Source organism: Hemitrygon akajei, chromosome 3, assembly GCF_048418815.1.
Source record: "Hemitrygon akajei chromosome 3, sHemAka1.3, whole genome shotgun sequence".
NCBI lineage: Eukaryota > Metazoa > Chordata > Chondrichthyes > Myliobatiformes > Dasyatidae > Hemitrygon > Hemitrygon akajei.
In genome coordinates, this window is record NC_133126.1 from 113791651 (window position 1) to 113819309 (window position 27659).

At 37.5% G+C, this 27659-nt stretch overlaps 1 protein-coding gene across 4 annotated transcripts in view; it reads right to left on the reverse strand.

Moving 5' to 3' along the window:
* wdr33 (WD repeat domain 33) overlaps window positions 1–27659 on the reverse strand; it is a 134356-nt gene that overhangs the window by 102749 nt on the left and 3948 nt on the right. For 3 of the 4 annotated variants that reach the window (XM_073040628.1, XM_073040626.1, XM_073040629.1), the window contains exon 2: window positions 22552–22779. In XM_073040628.1, coding sequence (XP_072896729.1) covers window positions 22552–22755 — 204 coding nt within the window. In that variant the 5' untranslated portion in view covers window positions 22756–22779. The remainder of the gene's footprint in view (window positions 1–22551; window positions 22780–27659) is intronic. The other variant, XM_073040627.1, reaches the window with a different exon arrangement.

Below are 27659 nucleotides of genomic sequence, written 5' to 3' on the forward strand. Positions count from 1 at the left end.
AAAGATGCCGAGGATCAGAAGTTTACGTATTTTAACCCTTGAAAGGGGCAAGATATGTTGAGACAGTTAGCAATGCTTATGCTGTCTTTTCATTCAAGAAGCAGCATGCTGAAGTCAGACAAGACTTTCTTTTGAGGTCACAAATGGGGTATCATTTCCAAATCTCAGATACAAAATTAAATGGAAAATGTAGGGATAATTTTCCTTGGTGCAAAGTAGTTCACATTTAGACAGACGTACACTAGATCATAACTGCTCTTGAAAGGCTAAAACAATCAGTTCAAGAAAAACAGTTCCATTATCAGAACAGTTCAAAGAACAGTGGGTACAGATTTAGGGAAAAATAATTCGTCGATAGGAAGGAAAATTTTTACTTAACAGTTAAAATCTGGAATACATTGCTTGTTGGAAAGAGAAATCACGGTCTTCAGAAGAAAACTGCACAGACAGTTTTGGTCCAAGGCAATTGTTTTATTTAAAGATGACACAGACTCAATGCTCCAAATGGAATCATCCTGTGTCGTAAATATTCTCTGATTCTATATGACAGTTATCACTCCTCTGCTTACCAACTCCTGCATTAATGACTTCATAAACAGGTTTTCTAAGCTCTCAGTAAATAGGAGCACTGAAATTCAGAAGACAATGTCATTTTTCTTCTCTCATTGAGGTATAATCTCAAGATAGCTGCTATCTTGTCTATCAGAACTTCAAATGTTAATCAGCTTGAGGCAAGAGGATGAGTGAATAATGAAGAGCAGGGATGAAACATTAAGAGAGTCAAATAATCTTTGCCATTCTTGAAATGCTGTACTTTCAAGGAGTATAAGATATTACCTTTCAATGTCACATTGTTGTTTGCGAAAGCCAGTATAGAAAAATGACTGCTGCATTTCCCATATTACAACAATGATATATTTAAAAATACATTAATGGCTGTAAAGTCCCTTTCAACCATATGAACCCCTGAAAAGAGGTAGTAAAATGTCAGATACACCATATGTCAAAAGTGGCAGGCAGTTTGTGGCTTGAAAAAGCTGCCTTCCAGATCAGTCAGCCTATTACATTCATTCACTGGGCTCAAAAGAATGGTCATCTGGGTAAGCAGTAAGAGTTGCTTGTGTAATTGTGCCTGAACACCAAAGACCATCTTCAGAAGATACCTCAAGCATATGTCAGTGAAATTATTAAAGTGAAAGGGATGGCAGGGCTTTAAGCATCACTTGCACCATCATTTTTCTTAGCACAACAATACACTTACAAAGTCTGCTTAGATTTGTTACTCGATTTGGTTCATCTGTGTGCTCTATCATTAAACTTGCGGGGAATGGCTGGGAAAGCGTTCTTATGCTTCTTTAATCTAATCACATAATTTGCAAAACGGTTCAATGATCTGGAAACTGACATGGACTATCATAAAGCTAATAACAAAACTTCAATTATTACAAAACCCAAATGATTCACTATTATCTTTAGGGAAGCTGCTCACTCTCATCTGGTCTAGTCGTATTTCACTCCAGTGCTATGCCAAGTGGATGGACTAACATAACCAGATATTCTTATACATCTTGACAATTAAGTGATTAAATCTAACATTTCCACATAGCACAAGCTTTTAGCCAATTCACTTTGTTAGCAAAAAGCCTCCAAAATATATTCTGGACACTTGTTCAATATTCTTACACATTCCCTACGGATTGAAGATGACTTGTTTCATTCTACTTTTATAGATTCTTGTGGGATAAGGCCAATATGGGAACTACAGACACTTCCACAGATGAAGCAGGATGCACCTCATGGGGAATGTGGTTTGTGGGGTGAATCGGTCCTTTTTTTTGTGTACCCATGGGATTTCATTACTTCTTTAAACAATTATGGCCACAACTCAAGGACAATATTACCATCTGTCCCTAAATGCCCATCAAAAATTGACGGTGAACCATTGCATTCTTCACAAAGGCATTCCCACAGCCCTAGTGAATGAGCAATTAGTACTTCAAACCAGCGACAATAAAAGAACTGCAATGTATTTTCAAGTCGGGCTGTTGAACTTACGGGTGGGGGGGGGGGGGGGGCATTGCAAACAGTGGCGCTTACACATCTGCTGCCCTTGCCCTAAGTGCTAGAGGTTGAAGATTAGGTTGTCATGTTGCAGAAGCACAGGTATATTGTTGCAATGAATTTATTAGATGGTAAGCACTGCAGTCACAATGTGCAAGGATGACCTGTCCCTTTGTGGTTAGGGTAGGCCCAACACACTGACATCCAGGCCCCGTATCACCATGAATTACAGTGGGCAACAACAGGCACCCATAGACTACTGGGTCCAGAAAGATACTTCTTCAATGATTCACCAAAAAGCAGATGTCAGCAACAAAAGCAGAGTCAAGGAAGAAGTATAAACAGGAGCGGTGACAAAGTTGACAGTGAAGTAAGGGGAAAACAGAAAACAATTCCAAGACAGGGCTATTTGTAGTCTTGTTAAAGATCGTTGTCATAAAAACTGGTAAACAATATCCCCTACAAAGTAAAATACTTCCACCTTTTACTCTTAAATAAGTTAAACAATAAAACATGCAACTTCACAGCATTTTTCTTCTGAAGAGTTCTATATAATGCAATTGTTGCTATCTTTGCATCAGTATACTTTGTAGAGAAGAGGTATGAACTAATCAGATCAGCTTTAATCTGTCCCTCAGCTTGTTATCAACTGTAGTTTTCATTTGGCATAAAGACACTTGGTCAGGGTAAAGTGATTATCACATGTATTGAGGAATAGTGAGAAACTTGTCCTGCATACCTTCAATACAAATAAATCAAACAAATGTGAATTAAGTAAGGTAGTACAAGGTAAAATAGCGAAGTGCAGAATAAAAGCATTACAGTCCAGGGGAAGTGCAGTGCAAACACCGATAAGATTGTGAAGTCTAGAGTCCACATATCATACTCGGGAAATATACAATAGAATTTATAACAGCAGGATAGAAGTTATCCTCGAGCCTGGTCATCCGTCCCTTCAGTCTTTTCTATCTTCTGCCCTATGGGAGAGGAAGACCATCCAGAATGGGTGGGATGTTTGATCACGCTGACTGCTTTACTGAGGCAGTGAGTAGTGTAGACAGCACCCATGGAGGGAAATTTGGTTTCAATGATGTGCTGAGCTGTGTTCACAACTCTCCACAGTTGGTGATAACGGGCACAGCAGTTGTCAAACCAAGCCATAATGTACCCAGACAGGATGCTTTCTATGGTGCATTAATAAGTATTGCTGAAAGTCAAAGGAGACATGCTAGAAGTTACTAACTTACAGTAAAATGAATAAGTACTGGAAATACTGCCAAAGAGGTATAGCAAAGTAGTGTTCATGGACTGTTCAAAGACCTGATGGCAGAGGGAAAGAAACCATTGCTACAATGTTAAGTGTCTGTCTGCAGTTTCTTGTACCTCCTTTATGACGGTAGTAATGAGGAGAGGGCATGTCCCGGGTGGTGAGGCTTTTTAATGATGGATGCCACCTTCTTGAGGCACCACCTTTCAAAGATGTCCTTAAAATACTGGTCCGACTTTACTTAACAATACTTAATTGTCCAGATGCTACAGAGATGAGTTCAGGGCAAGGGAGATGCATCAAATGTAGACTTGTTTCATCGGTAGTCAAATTGCAGTGGGTCAAGTTGACTGGGAGACTGGAGTTAATGTGCGACAAGAGCAGCCTCCTGAAGCACTTCATGATGGTGGATCTCAAAGCCACCAGGCAGTAATCATTAAGGCACATTATTGTTTTTCTGAGCAAACGGGATGATAGAGGTATTGGATCCAACTGTTTAATTGTTAATTTCTTTGCGGTTTAACAATTGTCAGCTTGTATTTTATATACAAGTAACTGCTTACTATGCTTCCTAATGGTCACAGTGTGTATATGTGGTGGTTCAGTGTGACCCCTACTGGTTACATATGTATGCTCCTGGAAGCTTTTCTTGATGCTGCATTATTTGAATGGGGAAGGGATACCTCATTGTTTGTCACTTACCTACAAATCTGAATGAAATGTTTCTCATCTATGAGTATAAAAAATAGCTGCATCACAAGATGGTGCCATGTTAGTTTTTTCTGCTTCCTTTGCAGTGACCTCTATATCACAGTCCATTTCAATTTTCTTTTATTTTATCAACACTTAATAAAATGATTGCAATGAACCAGTTTTGTGCCTCTTTCCTGACTTCTGAAAGAATCTTGAATTAAAACATCAGAATCCAAGAGGTCTTCTTTAAATAGGTGGTAACCTCATACTGAAGCATGGAGAGGTTTTAAAAAAATGCCTGCAAATACCCCCACCAGTTGATCTGAACAGGATCCAGGACACCATCTAGGTAGATTCACTCTTGAAATCTCAGCCTGAAACAGTGATTCTGTTCAGGTACAGTTACAAGAAAAAGTTTGTGAATCCTTTGCAATTCCCTGCTTTTCTGCATTAATTACTCATTAAAAATGGTCTGATCTTCATTTAGGTCACAATAATAGACAAACACAATCTGCCTAAACTAATAACACTTGAACATATTATTTAATCACTCACAGTCCAAGCCGGAAAAAGTATGTGAACCCTTATATTTAATAACTGGTATAACCTCCTTCAGCAGCAATAACTTCCACTAAATATTTCCTGTCGCTGCTGATCAGAATTGCACAACGGTGAGGAGAATTTAAGGCCATTCCTCCATACAAAACTGTTTAAGATCACCAATATTTCTGGGATACCTCGCATGAACAGCCCTCTTCAGATCATGCCACAACATCTCAATTGGGTTAAGGTCTGGATTCTGCCTTGGTCATTCCAAAACACAAATCCTCTTCTCTTTTTTTTTAAAGAGCATTCTGTTGATTTACTCATGACAATGGAAATATTGTGGCTGCTATCAAATCTATCCATACTATCGTTTGGCCTTAACAGTCACACATTTATAGATACCAACTGCAACCTTTCACCTGTAAACCCAGAAAGTCGGGTTTACTGTAGAAATGTTACAATCAGTTTCTTCAAGTACATGACTGGTAAGGCTAAAAGACAGTATGGACAGATTTACTATTGTGTTTCAGATCATCAATGTTGTATCATCCATCTATTAAGCTTCAGGTGACAGACTACTACCCTGACACCCACAGGGTACCCTGACCTCTAAAATGCCTTGATACAATTTTGAATTAATTGTTCCCTCAACGACTGCAAGTTGTCCAGGCCCTGAAGTAGCAAAGAAGCCCCAAACCACAATGCTCCTTCCACCATACTTCACAGTTGGGATGAGGTGTTGGTGTGCAGGGTCCTTTTCCTCCAAACATAGCAGGGTGCATTTCTGCCAAAAAGTTCAACTTTTGTCTCACCTGTCCACAGAATATCGTCCCAGAATTGTTGTGAAACATTCAGGTGGTCTTTTGCAAAGTTGAGACGTGCAGCAATTTTTTTTTAAGACAGTAGTTTCCTCCTTGCCGTCCTTCCATGAACACCATTCTTGTTCAGTGTTTTTCTTTGTGTTATTTTTTCTTATCGTCTTATATGCGTTATTAGTTTAGGCATATTGTGTTTGTCTATCATTGTGATCTTGATGAAGATCAGACCACATTTTATGAGTCTATGCAGAAAACCAGGTAATCGCAAAGGGTTCACAAACTTGCTCTTGCAACTGTACATTGGAGACTGTCAGGATAGGTGGTGGCATTCCAATCTCCTATTCAAAATGTGCACTATTGTATTCTAATAATCACCTAATATTGTACAAGTTATGGGCAAATGCTTAGGCTAGTGTATCCAAAGTTGATCAGGCAGTTTGCCAAAATCTTGACAATGTCAAGCTTCAAGTGTTTTAGGAGCTGCATTTATCTCAAGAAAGACAAGTGTAGATCAGTGTCCTGATTAGGTCCATGTGGATTAAAAGCTTTGGAGACTCCAGTTTTGTAGCTTGCTGATCAATACTGATTAATATGACCTGGATGGTGGGACTTGGCAATGGAGAATTGCTGAAACATTAAAGGGACAGGCTGCGACAATCTGTTGTTGGAGACTGTCATTACCTGGTTTTTATTATGTGTCCATATCTGAAGTTGCCCAGGGCTTGAAGCACTCCAGCCACCCAAACATAAGTGAAATACATGCAATTGTCAATCATCTCCACCTCTAATCATTGATAAAGGGAAGATAAATACCACATCTCTGCTGATGTGCATTGGAATGTCTGCCTTTCTTGTGTTTGAGTAGCTTGGCCAACCATTTCAGAGGTTATAATAATTCAAATCACCCACTTTAATTTTGTACAGAACCACAACAGTTCCGAATTGTTGCAGCATGGATCTATACTGGCTCCAAACGAGCAATCAGGTCAGCTCCTCTCCTCATCTTCTCGATTCTAATCTCAGATATTTAGGTGACTCTCTTGAGCAGTTCAATTTTAGTTTACCTCCTTCACTCAGCCTGCAGTGCATTCTAGATGCTAAGCACCTACTCTGGTTCTTTCGGCAAATATTTTGTTCTATGTACCGTGTTTTGATCCCTTTTCTAATGTGATCAATTTGGAAAATACCACAGCTCTGCCAGTCTCTGAACCTGGGGATCATTTTGTTCAGTCTCTTACACTCACTAAAACTCTGCATCTTTTCTAATGTGTGCCATCCAGAAATGGATGTAACATGCCACTTTCTCACTTAGCATTCAGAATGTAGTCCCAGTGATGGACAGCAGGGACATAACCATGCCCTCAAGCTAGCACTCACTCTATGAATCTCACCATGATGGAGAAAGGCTGCTTCTAAGTCAGTCATGGCAGAAGGCTAGATGTGAGATGAGTTGCACCCTGGCCTGCAATGTGTATATTAGCAATATTAGAAATATTCCATATTTCCATTTGTGGAATAAGTGTTCCATATGCTGACAGTAGGAATGCTAATTTGCCTCATCACATTCTGTTGTATGTGATGCAAGCTGTTGATGCCCTTTCTTTGTTTCACTTCATTTCACAGCAACTTTGCTATTATAACTAGTGACCGTTGTTAAGCATAAAATGGCACAATCTCCAAACTGATGAGATTAAAGTGGCATATAATAATGACAGACTGAATGAGGGGGAAAATGTCTAGTGTCCTGAGCTTTATTAAGAAATATCTGTTTTGCAACAGATTACAAGTGTACACTAAGGAGCCTTATCAAATCAAATTGAAAGTTCATACATTTCTCCCATTCCCTCCTAGACTTTTAACTCAGTGTCCTAACTGGTTCTTCATTTGCTTAGACTCCATGGCAACTTCATCCCTGAAGACTAATGCAAAGTACACATTTAGTACCTCAACGGCAACTTCAATCTTCATGAGTAAACTTCTGATCGGTCCATTTTATACTCTTACAATCCATTTCCTGTTTACTTTCACATCGGATTTTTTGGATTCCTTTTTATGATTCTTGCCATTGTCTCATGCTCTCATTTCCTTCCTCACTTCCATTTTGAAACAGGTTTTCACTTGTGTTAACAAGATTACATATAACGTTTCACTCTCTAATGTTGCAGAATACTTTTCACAACTATTTCTAAGTTGAAGATAAAGTGAACTTTATTATGTATTTACATTGTGCTCAATGATAACTTATGATTAGTCAGGTAAATGCTCTTAAGTTCAAGCATTATTCTGCTAGTGCTGGAAACATGGTGTTAAGTGAAATTGTTTGGTCTCCTGGTACTGAAATCTTCTGTTGTAGAGAACACTTAGGGAAAAATTGGGATTGGAAGGCAAAATAAAAAACTGAAATTTCCCATACATTAACTAAAAGTGGTTGTCCTTATACTCTTCCCAGGAGGAAACAGATTACAACATATCATTTCTTTTGAGAGCTTTTTCAAAAACAGATGCTAACCAGTCAACTAAAAATTCAGCCTTCTGCTCAAAATGCCACCTTAGGGCACTTGATGTTTATGCGCAACTACAAGATGAGTGTTTATTCTGAGGAAATTTGCAGCAACTATTTGCCACTTAAATCATTCATGTCCAACTGAAGTCAAAACTGACACTTGCAAAATAATTCTTAAGTATTCAAATCCATGCTGAATATATACCAAACTTTGTCAATAATGGGAAACCTGAAAATTTGGACAGCAAAACCAGCAATGCAGACGTACTCAAACTATGAGGTGATAATGCACCAGTATTCAATGTTGCAATGTTCAGCAACCTATTGATTAGTTGCAGATTTAAGGTTAATCCTAATTAAGCAAACTTAGACCAGCTCCAGTACCGCTATGAAAAGGACAGGATAGTAAACAGCAAAAACATACTGTGCAATGTGAATATTAGAAATTATTTAGGATAGATTTTAAAGGGGAGAAGGCAAATGACTTCAGATGACAAGTCAGGTAACAAGTTCAAATAGGGTTGGAAAATGAATATGGACAACTATATACAATCTTGATAGTCATCTTACAGGCAGCCACAAAAAGGAGCTCATTACAAAAGACCGTCAAATATCCAATGTGCAAAAAACCCCCCAGCTAATTGTGTAAACAGTAAGTAGGCAAATAACATTCTGAACTGAAGTTCACAACCACGAAGACAGTCATTGCTGCAGTCGGTCCAGCAGCTCTTTAGTTGCAAGCCACAGCCTCAGTTCAACACAGACAAGTAGACCTCACTGAGCAGCAAGCAGAACACCAGCCTCCTCCGGCACTGATAACCCGACCTTTTCAATCTGGCCTGGCACTTAAATCGGCCAATCATCAGGTTATTCTTCACTCTCAGGCCCAGGCCCAGCCACTTGATTTGGTCCATATCTGAGCTATCCAATCTGGCCTGGTGCTTAAAAATCAGTCAAACATCAGCTCCTTCCTCACACTCAGGCCTGGGCCCTGTTGCCTTGGCTCCACTGCTTTGAATCAGCTCTAAGTCCACTCTAGCAATGGCCACATTCCTTGTTCTCAGGCCCAAGCCCTGTTGTCTCGGTTCAGCCCATCCACGCCATGCCGCAACCATCCTGTATCTTCGAGACATCCGTTCAAACCGCAAAAACGCCAGGTCGCACAGGCGGGTCAGAAGCTCAATTCCGAAAGGGAAGTTACAGGCTATCGCTTCCAGTGATAGTTCTCCAGAAAAAGTAATATGATTTAAGTAGTTAATAGAGTTGTTTTCTGCCAGTAAGACATCATTTTGTTTCACCAGCGCCATTTTAAACTGGAGGGTTAATACTAACAACCAGGGATAATCATCTCAAAATCATTAATTGAGAATAATTTAGCAAAATATACAAATGATTAAATTGCTCCTACAACTATGTAAAAGTGGCATTTGTTTGAAATCTAGGCCCATTAAAAGGCGATATCAAGAGAACAGTGGCCAAAAATTAAATATTTGATTGGTTTGCAGCAAAATGCACAATTGAAGGTGGTCACATGGAGTTTGCAGTAAAATAAGAACTTGTGCAAAATGGAAGCAAGAAAAATATTTTTCAAGAAGTGATTGCCTGTATGCTATTAGAAAAACTTGAATATGCTGGTTTGTTAAATGCAGGTACACGAAAAAAATAATATGGAGGTTAAAAGATAAATTTCTTTATATAAACAGCTGTCATCTGAAATTTATCAACTTCTGAGCTATGGACACGTACCACAGAATTACCTCAAACCAGTGACCTCTTGGCTGGAGTCCCTTTAAAATAAAACGTATACCATGGAAGTTGAACACTACTATTATGTGAAACTACATTTCCCAATGACAACTCCTTCCCGTTCCACATACCCCAAACTCTAACCACTGAGCATTGACAGTTATGAGGTGGTAATTTAAAAAGGCACAACTTGCATGTGTCAGCTCTTTGTCAATAATTAGTTAATTCCCAACCATTTGTCCATTGCCCAACTTTGTTACTCTGCTGTACATAAAATGAACTTTTCAAGAACATATCCAATGCTCTTTTCAAAGTTACAAATCCATTCTTCTGGTTATTTTGTCAAATATTTCAAATCCTTTCCAAAGTTCCCAGATTTAGAGAATTTGTTGGTTGAGATTTTCAAAGTGAGTTTAAAGATCTGATTTAATTTCATATTATTGAGTAGCAGAAAGACACCTTTTAGTTTTCTGCACCTGCTATATCATCAAGGTCTTTGCTGATCATCTCCTTCCGTTCTAATTTCCTGCACTTAACCCCACAATCTCCCATTAAATTTTGCAAATGCACTCTGGACAAACTATTTATTGAACTGTGACATGAAAAATTATAACTAGGTAAAAGAAATATTACTTCCTCTGCTTCGAATGGCTAATTTCTTATTTTGAGACTATGGATCCTAATACAGCCAGAAAAAAACATCAACTCTTCATTTACCAAAGATAGAGCCAGTGAATAATACTACCAAGGGCAACATTCTCAAGCTGGGTGATGAAGCAAGTCCTTTCACATCTTATTTCAGATGTGGTTCTGCTAAGGTTGGGAGACTGTTATCTACATTCTGGCAGTGTTTTTGGGCCAATCGGGCAGTCTGACACTTTGCTATCCCCAACAGGCTGTGAGCAAAGTGTGCAGCATGGATGCCAAGAAGCCTGGAGACAGGGCTCAAGCCCATGATTGACTCCATCTCTCATTGATCTCACCGATTAAAGTGCTGAGGAAGATTGAAATCATCGAGGCAGATGCTAACGTAGTTGTTCAGCACCATCTACCCATCTCTCACTTGCTGCTGCTGGAGAAAGACGTCTGTGTGTGATGGTTTCTTTTGCTGCTACTGAGGGAAGGTTTTGCATTCAATTGATCTCTCTCCCTCAATGTTGTTGGAGATGGTACCGGACTAAGGTTTAATCGATGGCAGTTTGTAAATTGGACTCTAATTGAGATTATGATGTGTTCTATTTTTTGGTCACTCTTTTTTTGGTTGTTATTTTTGGACGATTTATGAAATGGGAGGCCTGCAAATAATGAACAGAGCTGAACTGAAATATGCCTTTTGATTTTGTGTTTAATATTCTGGGTTTTTTTTTGTTGCCATCTGTGCAATGTGTTTTTTTTGCGCATGGGGGGAAGGATTCAATCTTTTTCTCTGAATGAGTTCCATGATGGTTCTTTCGTTCGTGGCTGTCTCAGGGTTGTATACTGTATACATACTTTAAATCCTTTCATCTCCATGAAGCCTACAATAATTTTGTAGGATTCAATAAAATTACCTTTCATTCTTCAAAAATCCCCTCCTTTAACAAATCTTCATTTCTACCATGGACTATGTTACCTGCTGTACTCACAACTTTTGTACACTCAGTGCAACTGGAATTTAACCACATCTTGATCATGTTAGTTGGAAGAAGAATATTCTTATTCAGGTCTGGATATTGGACAGCAAGTCTGACAGTGAAGTCACTAAAATTGGTGCAGGTACAGCTGGCATCATCAGTATACATGTAAAAATGGATTATTTTCAGTCAACGTTGCCAGAATACAGCATTGGGGTAAGGAACAGGAGATAGCACCAAAGCCAACAGTTGAGAAGAAAATTGGCCATTGCAGAATTCTATGTATCAGCATAATTCCAGTACCACCAAATGTGTCAATGAGATTTAACGATGACGACAGGGTAAGTACTGACAAAGGTTGCAGATAGTTCGAAAAGTAAAAGGAGGGATAGCTATCACAATCATTAATTTAACAAATAAAGTCTAGGAAAGTGGGTTCAGAGGAGGACAAGGGGAGCAAAGAACACAAGTCTCTGTCAGGCATGAAAATAAGGATGATTACCATAAGAGTACTGGGCACCTGCTACAAGGTAAACATTTATGACCTGAAGTTAATGAAGTCTACACTATATTCAGAAGAACCAAAAAACTCCTAATTTTTAAAAACTGACATGTTCTGTGTTTTGCTGAGCATCACTAAAAGTAACACAAGAGGTTGAGAACATGGCCAGTACAATCAAGGTTTGAACTATAGCTCCAGCCTAAACAGCATTTTACAAATGAATCAATTTCCCTAAAATGAAGCTTAGGAACCTGGATTCTCATGAAGACCAACTGGTGTATTTTCCACAATGATTGCCAAGCACCAGGGAAAGCAACAGGAAGGCAAAGCACGGTACCAAAGGAGAAACTGTTTCTTTAGAATGAAGGGAAGAATGTCTCGGAAGATGTATTTAGTGGCATATGTTTTGGAAGTACCAGAGAATGACTCTCTGAACATGGTGGAAGGGAAGATAAGGAAAATGGTGACTCAATAAAAAGACATGTTTCTGCATACTGTTGACCAAAGTGATAAAGGGATATTGCAATGTTACAGGAAAACAGTGCTGAGGCAGAATATCAGCATGACCTTGGTGAATGGAGAAAATGAATGAACCATCTCGCTCCTATTTCTAACGTACCCCTGTACCAGTGCATAAAGTCAGCAGTACTGGAAAGGTATGATAAAGATAATACATAAACAGAATGGAATTCTGATGTACCCCATGAAAAGTATGACATTAGATACATGCATTAATAATAATTTCATTTGATGGGAGTGATTGGATTCAAAGGAAAATTAGTTTAATACAAAGTGCAATATATAGAAATATGGTGCAATGACCAAATCGAAATTCATTTAAAGGAGAAAAACTCCCTGTTGAAACTCCATCCTGCTGAAAATGGAGACTTTACTGGAATTGAGATATGAACCTTAAAAGACATGCACCTCCCAGAGCAGTCCTGTTTGTTTATGGGATGGTGGGGGGGAGTGGTTGATGATTCAAAGCTGAATGTTCAGGGTTGGGAGGAGTTTGAACGTTGTTGAAAGCAGTTCTCCGGTAAGTTAATTCTCATTACTGCACAAGTTTGCCAAACAGCAATGGATCATTTTCTCCATAAACTTAATGATAATGTTAAATCTCATTCTGTGAGGTTAGAGTGCTGCACATTAGGACAAATGAATTTAACAGAGTAGAGAAAATGAAATAAATCACAACCATTCTGATGAAAGATCATTGAACTGAAACAATAATTACCCACAACCAATGTTAATTGAGCTGTTGAGAATTTCCTTCACCTTTATTTCAGATTCCTAATCTTTGTAGTTTAGGAGTAAATGACTGAAATAGTGGCAGAAGTCATCAGGAATGCAAAGGCAACAGATGTGCAGCTGACACTGAGGGAAGTTCAAAATTCAATGGGATAAAGATATAAGATGGCCTATGCTGAGGACCAATCGATCTCTCCAAGGAACATCAAATTGAGTTTAGGTTTAAAAAGAACAAACTATGAGAATGAAAGCAGTTACGGGGTCAGAAAAAAATGCAAAGAGGAAGAACCAGATGTGATTTCTTTTATTGCCTGTAAGTTGAGGCCTGCAGAAGTGAAGTTTCTGTTAAATTTTTTGACTACAGACAAAAACAATTTAGACAAGGTGAGAAGTCACAACATATTTGGGGACAGATTTGAGAACACACAAGCAGTGACATGATATACAGTCTGCCCTTCTTATCCGCGGGGGTTGGTTCCAGGACCCCCCACGGATACCAAAATTCGCAGATGCTCAAGTCCCTCATTTAACCTGTCTCAGTGCGGTGGTCTTTAGGACCCAGCAGAACCCCGAACTTTATTTAACATGCCTCTGTGTGGTGGACATTAGGACCTGGCGGTGCAGCTCTGAATCCCCAGTGTTTGTGTTTACAAAAATAATCTCGATCATGATTGAAAATAAGTTGAAAGTAATAAAGCAATTGGAAAGAGGTGAAACACCATCAGTCATTAGAAAAGCGTTAGGCTACAGTCGGTCATCAATCGAAACAATTTTAATGGAGCATTTCAAAGGCCCTGCTCCGATGAAAGCTACAATTATTACTAAGCAACGCAGTGGTTAAATGATTGAAATACATATGTTTCTTAAGTGTTTTATATGCATAGAAAGGTAAAATATGTATTATATACTAAGAAAAACGTTTGACTGACGCTAAATAATACCGGATGTACCTGTTCCGACTTCAAATCCGACTTAAAGACGGACTCGGGAACTGAACTCATTCATAACCTGGGGACTACCTGTACTTTTAAGTCATTTCTAGATTACTTATAATACCTAATACAATGGAAATGCTGTATAAATAGTTGTTATACTGTATTGTTTAGGGAATAATGACAAAAAAAAAAGTCTGTATATGCTCTAGTAACGAGTGCTGGAGAGAGAACTTCCGGGTTTTCCCAATCCGCGGCTGGTTAAATCCGCGCATATGGAATCCGCAGATAAGGAGGGCCAACTGTATGTGTTTCCAGAAAACAGTAAGAGTGTATTGAAGTGCTCTGATGTTGGTACTGAAGGAGATATCATTAGCCAGGACACTGGGTAAACTCCCTCCTCAGTCTTTAAATGTCAGATTAAATGTCAGATTTTCACATTTCCTGATCAGAAAAATTATGATTTTCTACTTCTTCCCTCCATTTCATTTCACTGAAAATTAACTTTCCATGTATTTACAATATATATCCCATGGGACAAAATGGTTCAGTCTTGTAGAATTCCATGGAGAATTTTCTTCTGAAAAAAAAATTAATGGCACTCATTATCTCTAGAGAGCATTAGTTACACACCAAATCAATTTATTTTTGCACAAACCCAGCTCTTTGTTTTTGCACTGTGCTTAACCAGGATGTAGCAGTTATCAAAGAGAAAATATAAGTGAACACAGAGATCTTTGAACGTTATACATTAAAAGAAATAAAACTATGTTTGCATCTCAGAATGTCAACCTGCCACAGATAAACACTTAAAAATATGCAACATGAAAGCTGAATTAAGTATCATTGCAAGTTATAACATCTAGTACATAAATTTGTACTGAAAAGATTAATTTGTTCAGTAAAGCAATGTCTTAATGGAACTTGCAGGAATGACTTAATGGAGTAGAGATGAATTAATATTAAAGGAATATCACAGATCTTATAAAATTTAACAATGATCTCAATTACCTTTTGGAAAAGCACTCAGTGGCCACTTGACTAGAAAACTCCTGTACCTAATAAAAGGCCATTGATCGTATGTTCATGGTCTTCTGCTGCTGTAGCCCATCTACTTCGAGGTTCGACATGTGTGTTCTTCTGCACATCACTGTTGCAACCATGGTTTGAGTTACTGTTCCCTTCCGGTCCACTTTAAACAGTCTGGCCTTTCTCCACTGATCTTGCTCAACATGGCATTTTCACTATTGCAGCATTCTCTATAAACTCTAGAAAACGTTGGGCACGAAAATCTCAGATCAAGAGTTTGAGAAACTCAAACTGCTCTGTTTGGCACCAATCATTCCACAGTCAAAGTCACACAGACGACATCTCTTCCACATTCTGATGTTTGGTCTAAATAGCAACTGAACCTCTTGACAATATATGCATGTGTTTATGCACTGAGTTGCTGCCACCTGATTGGCTGAACAGATATTTACATTAACAAGGTGTGCAAGTGTACCTAATAAAGTGGCCATTGAATGTACCTCGGAGAAATGTTAAGTTAAAATATATTGGAACTTTATAAACAATCTTCCTGTTGTACAAGTAATATTTTAAAGTTAGACATTACAATTGTCTAAAATAGAAAAGGAAAATACAATGGGGGGATGATGATCATATAATTGAAACATGTTTCTTTATCTGGTCCATAAAATCAAAAATTTGGATTTGAACTTCTTACTCCTCCCAACACCACCTAATTTACATTATTTTTTCCCCAAACTACATTTTATTCATTGAGGTTGATACCAACAGCGGCAATGCCAGCATTCATTGCTCACTACCATTGCTGGAGGTCAGCTGCAGCCCTGCTTTTTGAAGTATTTCAGTGCCTTCCCCAAGCACCAAATTCTATTATGTCATCGACTCAAATTCAACAGCCTCAGAAGACTGAATTCCAAGCACTTCTCCTATATGGCTCTTTCACACTGTTTTCTGCAGCACTGATTCTTTCACCCACATGTAAACCACAATGCAAGCAACATAGGCAGCAATTACAAAGGTTTTGGTTACATATTTCAATTGTACCAGTCAGATATTTAAGTTCTTATTGTACAGTTATTTTTCCCTTCTTATGCATCTTAATTGTTAGTCAAGTGTTTTCTTTAAAAGCATCCATATTACAGTAATTATTTTCCTTTACAAAAAGACAATTTGGAAATTACATAACCAATTCCAGAAACTGAATGAGTATAACTTGGCACCAGAGTTGCAGGCAATAGCTAGAAAATACTGCATACGAGATCTTCAATACTTAACAAAGCATAGAAGATATGACTACTTTATGGATGTGAATAACACAATTACTTTAGAATGCTGAAATAAGGTCATAAAACTTAAGTGAAATGACAAGAAGATGGTCAGTGCTATTCTGAAATGGCAAAATTAGATGTGCTGAAATCTTCAATCCACAATCCCAAGTCCTTGCAAGTGGTGAGATGAGAGGAAAAGAACAGAAACTGCAACACCATTAACTCTCTGTAATGACTCTGGAGCCACATTCATAATAGCTAGAAGCTAAAAGGGCTATACATATGCCCTGCACACCACTTCAGCAAACATCAGGTATAAACTTAACTGCAGATATAGCCAAAGATTCCAAAAAGTTAAAAACTGTGAGACAAGGCAAAATAGCTAGATCACAGGAAACAATGGGCAATAATGGAGGGTTGTGAACAGAAAGCGACCACAACGATCTGTTCTGTTGGTTATGAATAATGACATGTTAATATAGGAGGTACTATTAGCCCCTTGCTCCCAAGATTTCACAAAATGTTGTTGTGTATGGTGAGGAAGTGCAGAAAGATAACGATCAGTTGTTAAGTTGGGGACAGCAATGCAGATAGAACCTAATTCAGACAATGAAGTAGTGCATTTCATTAAAACAAATAAGGGTGGAATATACACGCTTTATAAAGCACAGAGTATTGAGGAATAAAGGGACCTCAGCATAGCTGAAGGCAAAACCATATACAGATTAAGAGGAAAATGGGACACTTACATTTATTAGCTGGAGCACAGAATATAAGAGTAGGGGTAATGTAGGGTGCAACTTCTATAAAACACTGGCTGAGGCAACATCTAGAAAATTGTGGACAATTTCAGTCACTTTAGAAAGAGGATATGATTACACTGCAAGATTTACTAAAACGTTACCTTGGAGTGTTTCAGTTATGAAAATACCAGATTCAGCTGCATTTGTTTTCCTTGCAGCAGTGATTGATGAAGGGAACACGACAGAGATTAACAAAAATAAGAGCACAGATAGGTAGACAGCAGTAAACTATTCCCATAGCAGGGGTGTCAATAACCAAAGGGTACAAATGTAAGGTAGAGTAAGGAAGCGGCTCGGAAGGGATGTTAAAAAATTTTACCCAGAGGATGATTGGGGTTTGGAATGCACCAAAAGGGGGGTGTAATTGTTTCTCTCACATTCAAATAGTATCTGGATAAGCAACTGAATCACCAAGGACATGAACCAAGTGCTGGTAAATGGGATCAGTACAGATAGGTACCAGACGGTTGGCATGGACGGTGTGGCCCAAGGGCCTCTGAAATGTACGATTATCAATTGTCAAAATGAGTACCCACATTACATTTGTTTTGTTCTAATATTGGAAAAACTCTATACACGCACACACAGAGGAACAATTCATGGAAATACCATAATTACTTCCCATGTCATAATTACCTTCTGTATAATAATCAGTTTTTGTTAAGAGTCATCATTATTTACATAGTTAACTTCAAATCCAATTATGAAGTATCAGTGCATTCACTAAGTTCACTGAAGACATTTCTTTTGCTTTTATCACAGGGTATTATATTAACTAATACGAATTAAGTCTTTATATTACAATAATTTCAAAATAGTCATAGAATTAGACATCTATAGTGAAAGATGCAGTCTAATTACCATATTCTAAAGTATAATCAACTTTAGTATTCTAATGCAGAAAATAGAGAACATGATGAGCCTGAAGACAGATGGCACATACAGTCCAAAAGCTGCAGTTCAAGTTTCACTAATCTGGATTTTTTTCTTCTTGAGATGGAATTCATTCTGTGTTAATTAGTTTAAAACTGCCCATAAACTTCTGTTTAGCAATTCAGGTGATGAAGCAAGCAACAGCTATCTGCAATAATTGTTCATAAGTACCATCCAGTTCTTTCACAAAGCCTACTTAAATCAAAAAGGTGGATGTTGTGTACACTTTAGCAGACAAAGATGTTCTTCATGAGATGTTGAGAGTTTACACGCAGATATTATTTGCTACAAAATGGCAAACATTAGACGATGTATTCCAAAAACTGCAGCTAGAAATTCCACATGAAAATACACTTTTCTTTCAAAATCCTAGTTTATGGTTATGAGTGCTTAGCTCCATTCCATGTTAACTTCAATATGTGATTCCAGGAATGCAACCGTATTGAGGGCAGTATATACTCTTGAACTTTTGCCATGTGTACATATATAGTCGGCGCCTCCTTATCTGTGGGGTTTTGGATCTGGGAACCACCCCCCCGCGGATACCAAAAAAAGCAGATGCTCAAGTCCCTTATTTAACTTGTCTCACTGCAGTGGACTTTAGGACCTGGCGGAGCTCCGGACCTTATTTAACCTGTCTCAGTATGGTGGTCTTTAGGACCCAGCGGAGCTCGGGACCCACCGCCTGCAGCTGCTGCTGAATCCTTAGTGTTTCTGTTCCATTGATGGAAAACGATCACGATTGAAAATAAAGTGGAAATAATAAAACGATCGGAAAGAGGTGAAATGCCATCGGTCATTGGAAAAGCATTAGGTTACAGTCGGTTAATGATCGGAACAATTTTAAAGGATAAAGTGAGAATAATGGAGCATGTGAAAGGCCCTGCCCCAATGAAAGCTACAATTATTACTAAGCAATGCAGTTGTTTAATTATTGAAATACATACGTTTCTTAAGTGTTTTATATGCATAGAAAGGTAAAATATACACTATATACTAAGATAAACGTTTGACGCTAACTGATGCTAAGTAATACCGGATGCACCTGTTCCGACTTACTTATAATACCTAATACAAAGTAAATGCTACGTAAATAGTTGTTATACTGTATTGCTTAGGAAATAACAACAAGAAAAAAGTCTGTACAGTACATGCTCAAACAACTAGTGCTGGAGAGAGAACTTCCATTTTTTCCCCCGATTCCGATCCACGGTAACCTATGCACATCCTCCCATATACTTTAAATCATCTCTAGATTACTTATAATACCTAATACAAAGTAAATGCTATGTAAATAGTTGTTATACTGTATTGTTTAGGAATAATAACAAGGGGGAAAAGTCTGTACATGCTCAAACAAGTGCTGGAGAGGGAACTTCTGGGTTTTCCTGATCCGCGGTTGGTTGAATCCGCGCATGTGGAACCCGCGGATAAGGAGGGCCAACTGCACTGCATTTCAAATTTTCTGAATGTTTGTATCATTAATCACTACAAGTCAGGGATGACACAAAGTAAGAACCTACAGTTGGGATGAGACAGCCAGATATTCCACAAGAATATGGACAAAAAAAATTGAACACTTATTACAGCAATTAAAGCACTGAAGGGGATATCAAATATCTCAACCATGCTTGAGAAATAATGAAAAGCTAGGTCATGACATTGGAGCCCCATCAAAAGTGGAAGAAATAAATATGTGCAGGCAACACTCAAATAGCAGTTGAGCTTAGATTTTGAGACAATTAAAGTAAATGGAAACAGACAATGGTCCTTGGTCTACTGATAAAGTTAAGGCAGGTTGTGAAATTAAACCCATCTCCCTTTCTCAGTGATAAATTCTTCAAAGCTGACTTATGCTTGGAGGTAAAGGCCTGTTGTATGGAAATATATTAGTACTACTTTTATAGGCTGAGGTCACATTAAATTTCCATAATCTTCTCTGAGGGTATACTTAAGTGTATTCACAGAGAGGGTGCTCAAACCAATTTTTCTTTAAACCACTAAATCTTGTCAGCAAAGGTGATCACAATTCTAAATCACCAACATCATAAAGATTAATAATAAACAAACCTGTCTATTTCCTCAAGGCTCTGAAAAAGCGAGAAACAATGGTCAAGAAATTCTAGACATCCTTTAACATTGGCATTGGAACATTCAACTAAAAACCTAGATGGAATCTCAGATTAATATTTGGTCTCAAGGTTGGAACTGCATACCATGTAATAATTCAATGTAATGCACATTTAAAATATTTTCTCAACTGCAGGGTGAAATATTTTAAAATAAAATTGTAACAATTGTCAACAGCACTATGTGTTAACTGGCTAAGCCATAGAGGCCATGAAGTGATGCAAAACTGCAGGAGCTAGGCTATCAATAGGAAGACTTCAAAAGAAAAAGTAAATTAGTTAAACTGACTAAGAATGAAAAGTTTTTACCTGAAACTTAAAGACTATGCTTACAGAAACAAATAAATCTGAATGTGACTCTCATTTTTGTTTGTACATTTTTTGTCTTAAACCTAGTAAATAAAATTTATCTGCTACTAGATTGGCAGGTTAGCAATTTTCAACTTTAGAAAGCCATTTTCAGGTTGAGCTGTCATCACACCACCTCTCAATCATCCAAGGTTAAGAAATAGAACATAATGTAATTTATGCCCCAGCTCCCCACGTGAAAGCTGTTTTAATCCATATTTACCAATTGAAAACTTGCCCTTATGCCAAGTTTCGGAGTAAATGGTACTCATTGGTACTTATTTTCAATACACCCACCAAGTGCACAGAACTTGAGGAAAGGAATGTTAAAGTAATAAAATTACAAATGGAAACTTTTTTCCCCAAATTATTTCAACAGACTGCTCAAGCTGTCATTTTAGGTACAAAATTTGGCAGGATAATGCTTCAAAAAATGAAGATTCCTGGTGTAGTAGTAACTAGAAACTTTCATCTTCCCAAGTGTCAATCACATGGAAATTCAGGTCCAGGAAATTAGTGCACAAGATCTAGAGTCGCACAATGCAATCGCTAGATGGTACAGATGAGATGATTTCATGTTTGAATTCCATCACTCTGGATTGCTGCAAGGGCATTAGACAAAGAAAATCACATTCTGAAATTGCAATAATGTATCACCTCAAGCCCATAAATAATGATTCCTTTGAAAAAAATACCTTAACACACATTACATATTTCTTCCAAACTGACAAGATTCCCTGACAAACTTATAGTTATTCAACACCAATTTATTATGCATTATGCAAATGACAAAGTAGGCGCAGAATCACGTTCACAAAAAGTAAGACAAATTTAAATGAGTGACGGAAGGTATCACAGACTGTATTCTGCAGCACTTTTTCCTCAAATGCTCAGCTTGAGTTCCACTTTGGCCATAGTACACATTAACGGATAAACTCCAATGGCATGGACAGAATGACTACTTTTGCAGCATTTGACATAGTGTAGTGTTAACAAGCTCAAGTAAATTTTTTGCATATATGAAATAGTGGTAAAAGTTACTTTGGTTGCTCATTACAGGCATAAGATAGCTGTGGCAATGGATATCATTCAGCACAGAACCAGCCTATTGTTGTCAACGAAGAGTCCCCTGATCTTCTGCTGCTTCAACAAGCACCTCCATTCCATCAAAGTGCGAAGTGATATTCACAAATTGCTGTGCACTGCTCAAATAAGAAAACAATCTACACACTCATGCAGCAAGACCCAAACAATGTTCAACACAGTGATATAGAACAAGTATCATCCACATACAAAAAAGTACCAATCAATAACAAAGAAATAACTATCATTCCTACAGGTCTAACAGCCTCCCCATGAAATGTAAGATTTCTATTGAAAAAAGCCACCCAAAATCATAAACATTTAGTGAGTCCACACTGATTATAAACTTAATAGAACCAGTCATAAATACTGTGGTTAGATCTAAGGATCAGAGGCTGGTGTTACATGATAGCTAGAACTGTGATGAAATTCTCTACTAGCATATAACAAAATCAACACCATGCAAGAAAAGGCAGCCCACTTGATTGCTATTCCTTCCACTGAATGTGATCAACAATAGTATGCATCTATCTCCAAGATGCACTCCATTTAAGACTCTCGCCCAAAGTTGCCATCAGGGACAAGGACAAAAACAGCAGAGACTTGGAAATCCCGCCTCCTCTGAAGTTCTCTTTCCAGTCTCACAGAATCTAGTGCCCTATCTTGATTGTCAATGGGCAAGAATCTTAAAACTACCAATCTGCAAGACTGTAGGGACACCAACTGCTCAGCAGGAATTAACAAATAAGCAATAAATGTTAGGAATAATTTTAGCTGTAGTACGTGCATAATTTATTTTACACTGCACTGATGACTAGAATATTTATGTCACTGAAACACTGACAAGAAAGAATTGCTTACCCTAGAAAGAAAAAGTCAGCACAGGGGTGATATTACACATTCACAACTATATCAGAAATAAATATAGAATGGCACCAAACCCTTGCACTTTGAATTAAGTGCAGTGCATTCCACCTCAAACTCACTTTTAGTAGTGCACCAGTTTCACTGTTATTCTGATCTCACCTCTAAAAATTTAATAACTGATGGATTATAATCGATCGTCTTCCTGTTCACAGCCTTTCTCATACGTTTGCCATCAAAGGTCAGTTGCTGCATTGCTTGCTGCTGGGCAAAATCTGGTCGCTTGTAAAAGGTGTGCCGTGGTCCCTGGTGCTGAAACCTTGGCATGTGAAAAAATCGAGGAGGTGAGGTTATTTCCAAAGCCATGGTGATAAAATTCTTCTAACAAATCTGCAAAGGAAAAAAATTCATATGAATTGTCAGCTGAAATTTTATACAATTCCTTTAATTTCTCTGCACTGCCTACTACAAACATTTCTGCATATTCTAAAAACAATTAGTAACTTTTAGTAATATTTTATAACTGCTGTCAGTTAAGTGAGCAAGATATCTTAACTCCACAAATGAAATCAATGGATACATCCTGTCTCCAGTAGAAATAATTACTGAAGATGAGATTTATCACACATTTGTAAGTCATTTTACTGTATTTCAAGAGAATTGACAAAGAATCTACAATAACAATTGCCTTCAACACTATGCCAGTGGAGTTTTACAAAAGCATACCATCAGGCTTAAAAATACCATTCTGTCATTGCTCATTTATAATAGTCAGAATTTGAAGAGAATGGGTTTTACAAGTATTTGTCAGAATTCTGCTAGTGAAGATAAATAACTCAATAAAAACAAGGAATGAGCGCACTGTTGCAAGGAACTGAGAATAGGGCAGTAGAGGGGTTAGGAAAACTAACTGCTGGTAGTACAGAATGATTAGATCTCAACTGGTGAGCATGAAGTCTAGATCCCAATGATTCAAAACAAAGTGTCCTTGCTACCTCTAGCTGTAGAAGTAAAGGATTAATACAATAACTGGCAAATCTATTGGTTAATTTTATTTTAAATTGTTCAACATGTTCAAATTATGAGAAGTATTAGATACAACTGTGATGAATTGAAGTTAACTCAGGTGAAATCAACAATTTTATCAAAAATATGAAATTAACCTGAATGAATATTAATTATCAATGAATGTACCTGATGATATTCTTACCAAAAATCCATTAGTTGCTATAACTTTATTTTGAATTACAATTATTTCTACCAACTTTTCAAAGCTTTGACATGAAGATGTCCAACTTAAAAATAGTGCTCAACTAAGAATGCTTGTATTTTGCACCCTGTTCTAAAGTAACTGACATCAGCTACAGCATCAGTAGAATTTTTCAACTTGCTAATCTCACCACCCCAAATTCTCTTGTTCCAGAGTGAAATGTGCAAATATCAAACAGATAGATTCAGGTCACTCAGAACAACCCTCACAAACAAGCTGTCACGTCATGCAATATATACTCACTCATGGAGCTGAAGTACTGGATGACTTCCATTGAATTTTCCTCCAGTAACCATCTAAGAATGAACATGTAGCACCAGAAAATGTAATACTAAGAACCTGGTATAGGCACACATTTTTAATCAGCTTTGTTGGCTATCAATTACTCTATCCTCAACTAGAATGAAAATTGCCATTGTAGACCGGTAAGAATGGAACAATTCCCTACTTCATTGACATACTGAACTTTGAAAAGAAATTTAAGTGAAAATGTTACTTTCTTAAAAAGGGATCTACATTTATTTTGCATGCTATTTGCTTTATACTTCAACATGATATTAGAAACAAATTCTTGACAGGTCGTATGTTTCATTTATTCAAAAGCAAAAATTACAAATCAACCAGAAACGCCCAATAAAATAAGGATACAGCAGTACACTGACATTTATGTGCAGTCACTGTATGGAAACTAATGGAGAATTCACCGGATCCATCACAGGGGTAGCACAGTGACATAGCAGCTGGTACATGCAACAGCAACCCGAGTTCAATTCCCGCTGCTATCAATAAGGAGTTTGTATGTCCTCCCCATGACCATGTAGGCTTTATCTGGGTGCTCTAGTTACCTCCCACATTCCAAAGGATTAGTAGGTGAACTGGTCACATGGGTATAATGGGCAGTGAGGGCTTGTTGGGCTAGAACCATGCTGCATATTTAAATTAAATTAAATTCCTGGGATGCCGCAGTGTTAAAGCTGTTAGAACAATGCTATTGCAGCTCAGGACGAACTTCTGAGTTCAATTTCAATATTGTCTGTAAGAAGTTTATAAGCATGAATGCCCAGGTTTCCTTTGGGTGCCCTGGTTCCCTCCCACATTACAAATCATTGGTTAACCGGTCATTGTAAATTGCTTTGCATCCCTCAATTTAAAAAAAAATGCTGAATTGAAAACACTCTGGGAAACTCAATCTCTTTAGAAGTGCAAACTCCTTCTGTACAAGGTATGCAGATATCAGACAACAATGTTCACACACAGACACAATTAAACACTAACGGATTAATAGAAAATATGCCCACAAAGAAACAAACCATCTGTTCCTCTGTTTTGCAAAATAATTTCACAATTATTTTGGAAATGATTTGAAATTCATTATATTATTGCACCCCCCCCCCCCCAAAGAGGCCAGTCTGTTCTGCTATAAGAGCTATTGTCTCAGGACTCCAGCAGAACTGAAGCATTTAGATGACAGTACTCCAAATGACCATTGTTGGCCAATATAACTCACCCATGTTTAATAAAAAAATTACTTAATGAATCTTGGTAGAACAAAACACTTTAATTAATTTGTTGCTTAACAACAACTTCACTCATGACAACGAATGGTAAAAAATACATTTGTAGACCGTCTTCCCAACAGGTCTGTAAAGAACAGTATCGTTTAATCTTTTTTGATTGAAAGGAATCTGTTAAATAAACAAGCCACTTAAAATTGAATTAAAACTCCAAAATCTGCATTCTCAAGCAATTGGCAATTAATAGCCATTTGATATACAGCTTGCAAGTTTGAGCCCGTCAGAACATCATGGTTTGCTTTTGATTTATTGCACCTTTACAGAGGTGACTCTTCTGACTTTTCACATCACTCATGGTGGCAATATTCCACACAATAGTTAAAGGTTCTGTACTCTCATTATATGAGTAGTTTGCATAGCAAAGGGTTCTTTAATTTCAAGTTAGAAACTACGAAGTATCAAGGTATTGACAATCATCTTGAATGTTATGATGGAAATGAAGTCTTGAAGGATGCAAACATTGCAGGCAGTGTATGAAGGCAGTTCACTACCTGCACCAACGTCTGCACCGATTTCCTTCATTTGCAATCAAAAATAAACAGCAGTATACTATGCATGAATTCCTCCAGCGCTATTAGGAACTAATACAGTTTTATAGTACTATATTGGTAGTATTCTAATTTGATCTGTATTTCATTCATAATTTGCTAGTCACAAACAGTAGTTTGTCTTGTATATACCTTTTTAACTATTTCCATGAAACTTTGTCTAATTGGAGCAGGTGCTTAATTGGGACAAAATGTACTGGTCCAAATTAACCAGAATCCACTGTATTTGGATTGACAGAAGCAACGAGTGATCCAAATTAGGGATGTTTGAGACCATGGCTATTTGGAATTGTGAAAACATTTAAAAACATGTAGCATCAACTGACAGCTAACAATGGAGGAAAACTCTTGACAAAAATGCAATTAACATTTCAGCATAATGTGAATGTACACCAGAATTGGTCAGAAGTGTCCAGTACGAGCTCACACACAGAGAGAGCACATCTTCTGTGTAAAGGTTTAAATGGAAAGGAATCTAGAGAAGCCTCAGATGCTGATAAACTGAAAATGTTGATCAAGTTTCAAATGGAAATGTTTCCACTTCCAGACAAACCTAAAACTAAAGGGGAAAAGGACAAATTACTCTCAAATTAATCTATAATAAACAGTAACATAATACCAATAGCAGCATATATTAAGTGGAAGGAAACTTGTCTGCAACTAAACTGGTCAGACTACATAACATATTTCTATGCTTAGAATTCCATACAGATCAGAGATAAAAATTCCTCCAGCGATTTTGGAAACCTGCAAAAGCTTACCTTCCAAAATGAAGATAACATAAGCATGAAAAACTACAAAATACTGTATATAACATTGATCACCAGTTAAGAAACACTATTTTAATGAAAGTGGTGGTCCAAATTTTTTAGCAATCATTTGCACAGAAAATAAGAGCTTAAGATTGCTTTGGTTTTAGTGTTATTTAGCCATGCACTTGGTGTAAAAATAGGGCTTCAGGGTGAAGAAGATGCACAAATGATCGAACTAAATGCACTTGCTCTGGAAGCTTAGTTAAAAAGTTCTCAGTGATGCAACTCGGTAGTTAAAGGTGACGTGTCTGGATTAGAAAAAAATGCAAACAATAACAGATATCTTCAAATGTGCAGTTATGTCACTTTCAATTTTAGTTGTAATTTATTATAAAATCCCAAGTTAATGCATTTGTGTAACCCAAAATTCATAACTATATCTCTGTATACTTTTGATAAACATCCTAATTGTTCAATGTTGAAAACAACCAAAATACTGCCCCACCCCTCAAGTTGAAGAATCAAATTTGATTGAGAATTGAGGAATGTTTGTGTTAAAAAATAAAATCAAATAAATTTAGTGACAATATTTTAGATCACCTTTCAGATATTTAGATAATTCTTCAGTTCTTCTTCTCAATGTGCACTCATCTTCAGTGACTTGCTCCCAAAATCAAATTGACTAAATGCTGTACCTTTTCATAATTCTTTTCCTTGCCTTCCATCAATCAATAAATCAGGTGCACAATTGCCTGCACATTTCCCCACAATCTTATCATATCAAGGTCAGCCATCATCATGACATCTGATGCTACTCAGCATACACTATCCTTCCCTCTGCTGTGCCTGTCAATATTCCCTGCCACCTAGTTTGGATGGTCCTCTCAAACTTCATTAAAATAAATTCTAGCAACTGTGACATCAGCACAAACCCTTTCCATACCCCACTAATCACACGAGACCAACCCAAAAGTAACTTATTTCTACTCTTTTCATCTGTTGAACAATCTTCAGGACACCTCAGACATCAACAACGACCACATATAGCGCCAGTTCAAAGGTCTTCCAAACTTCCAAATGCACGACCTGTTTCCCATCATCTATTTTAACCTAAAAAAAACACTAT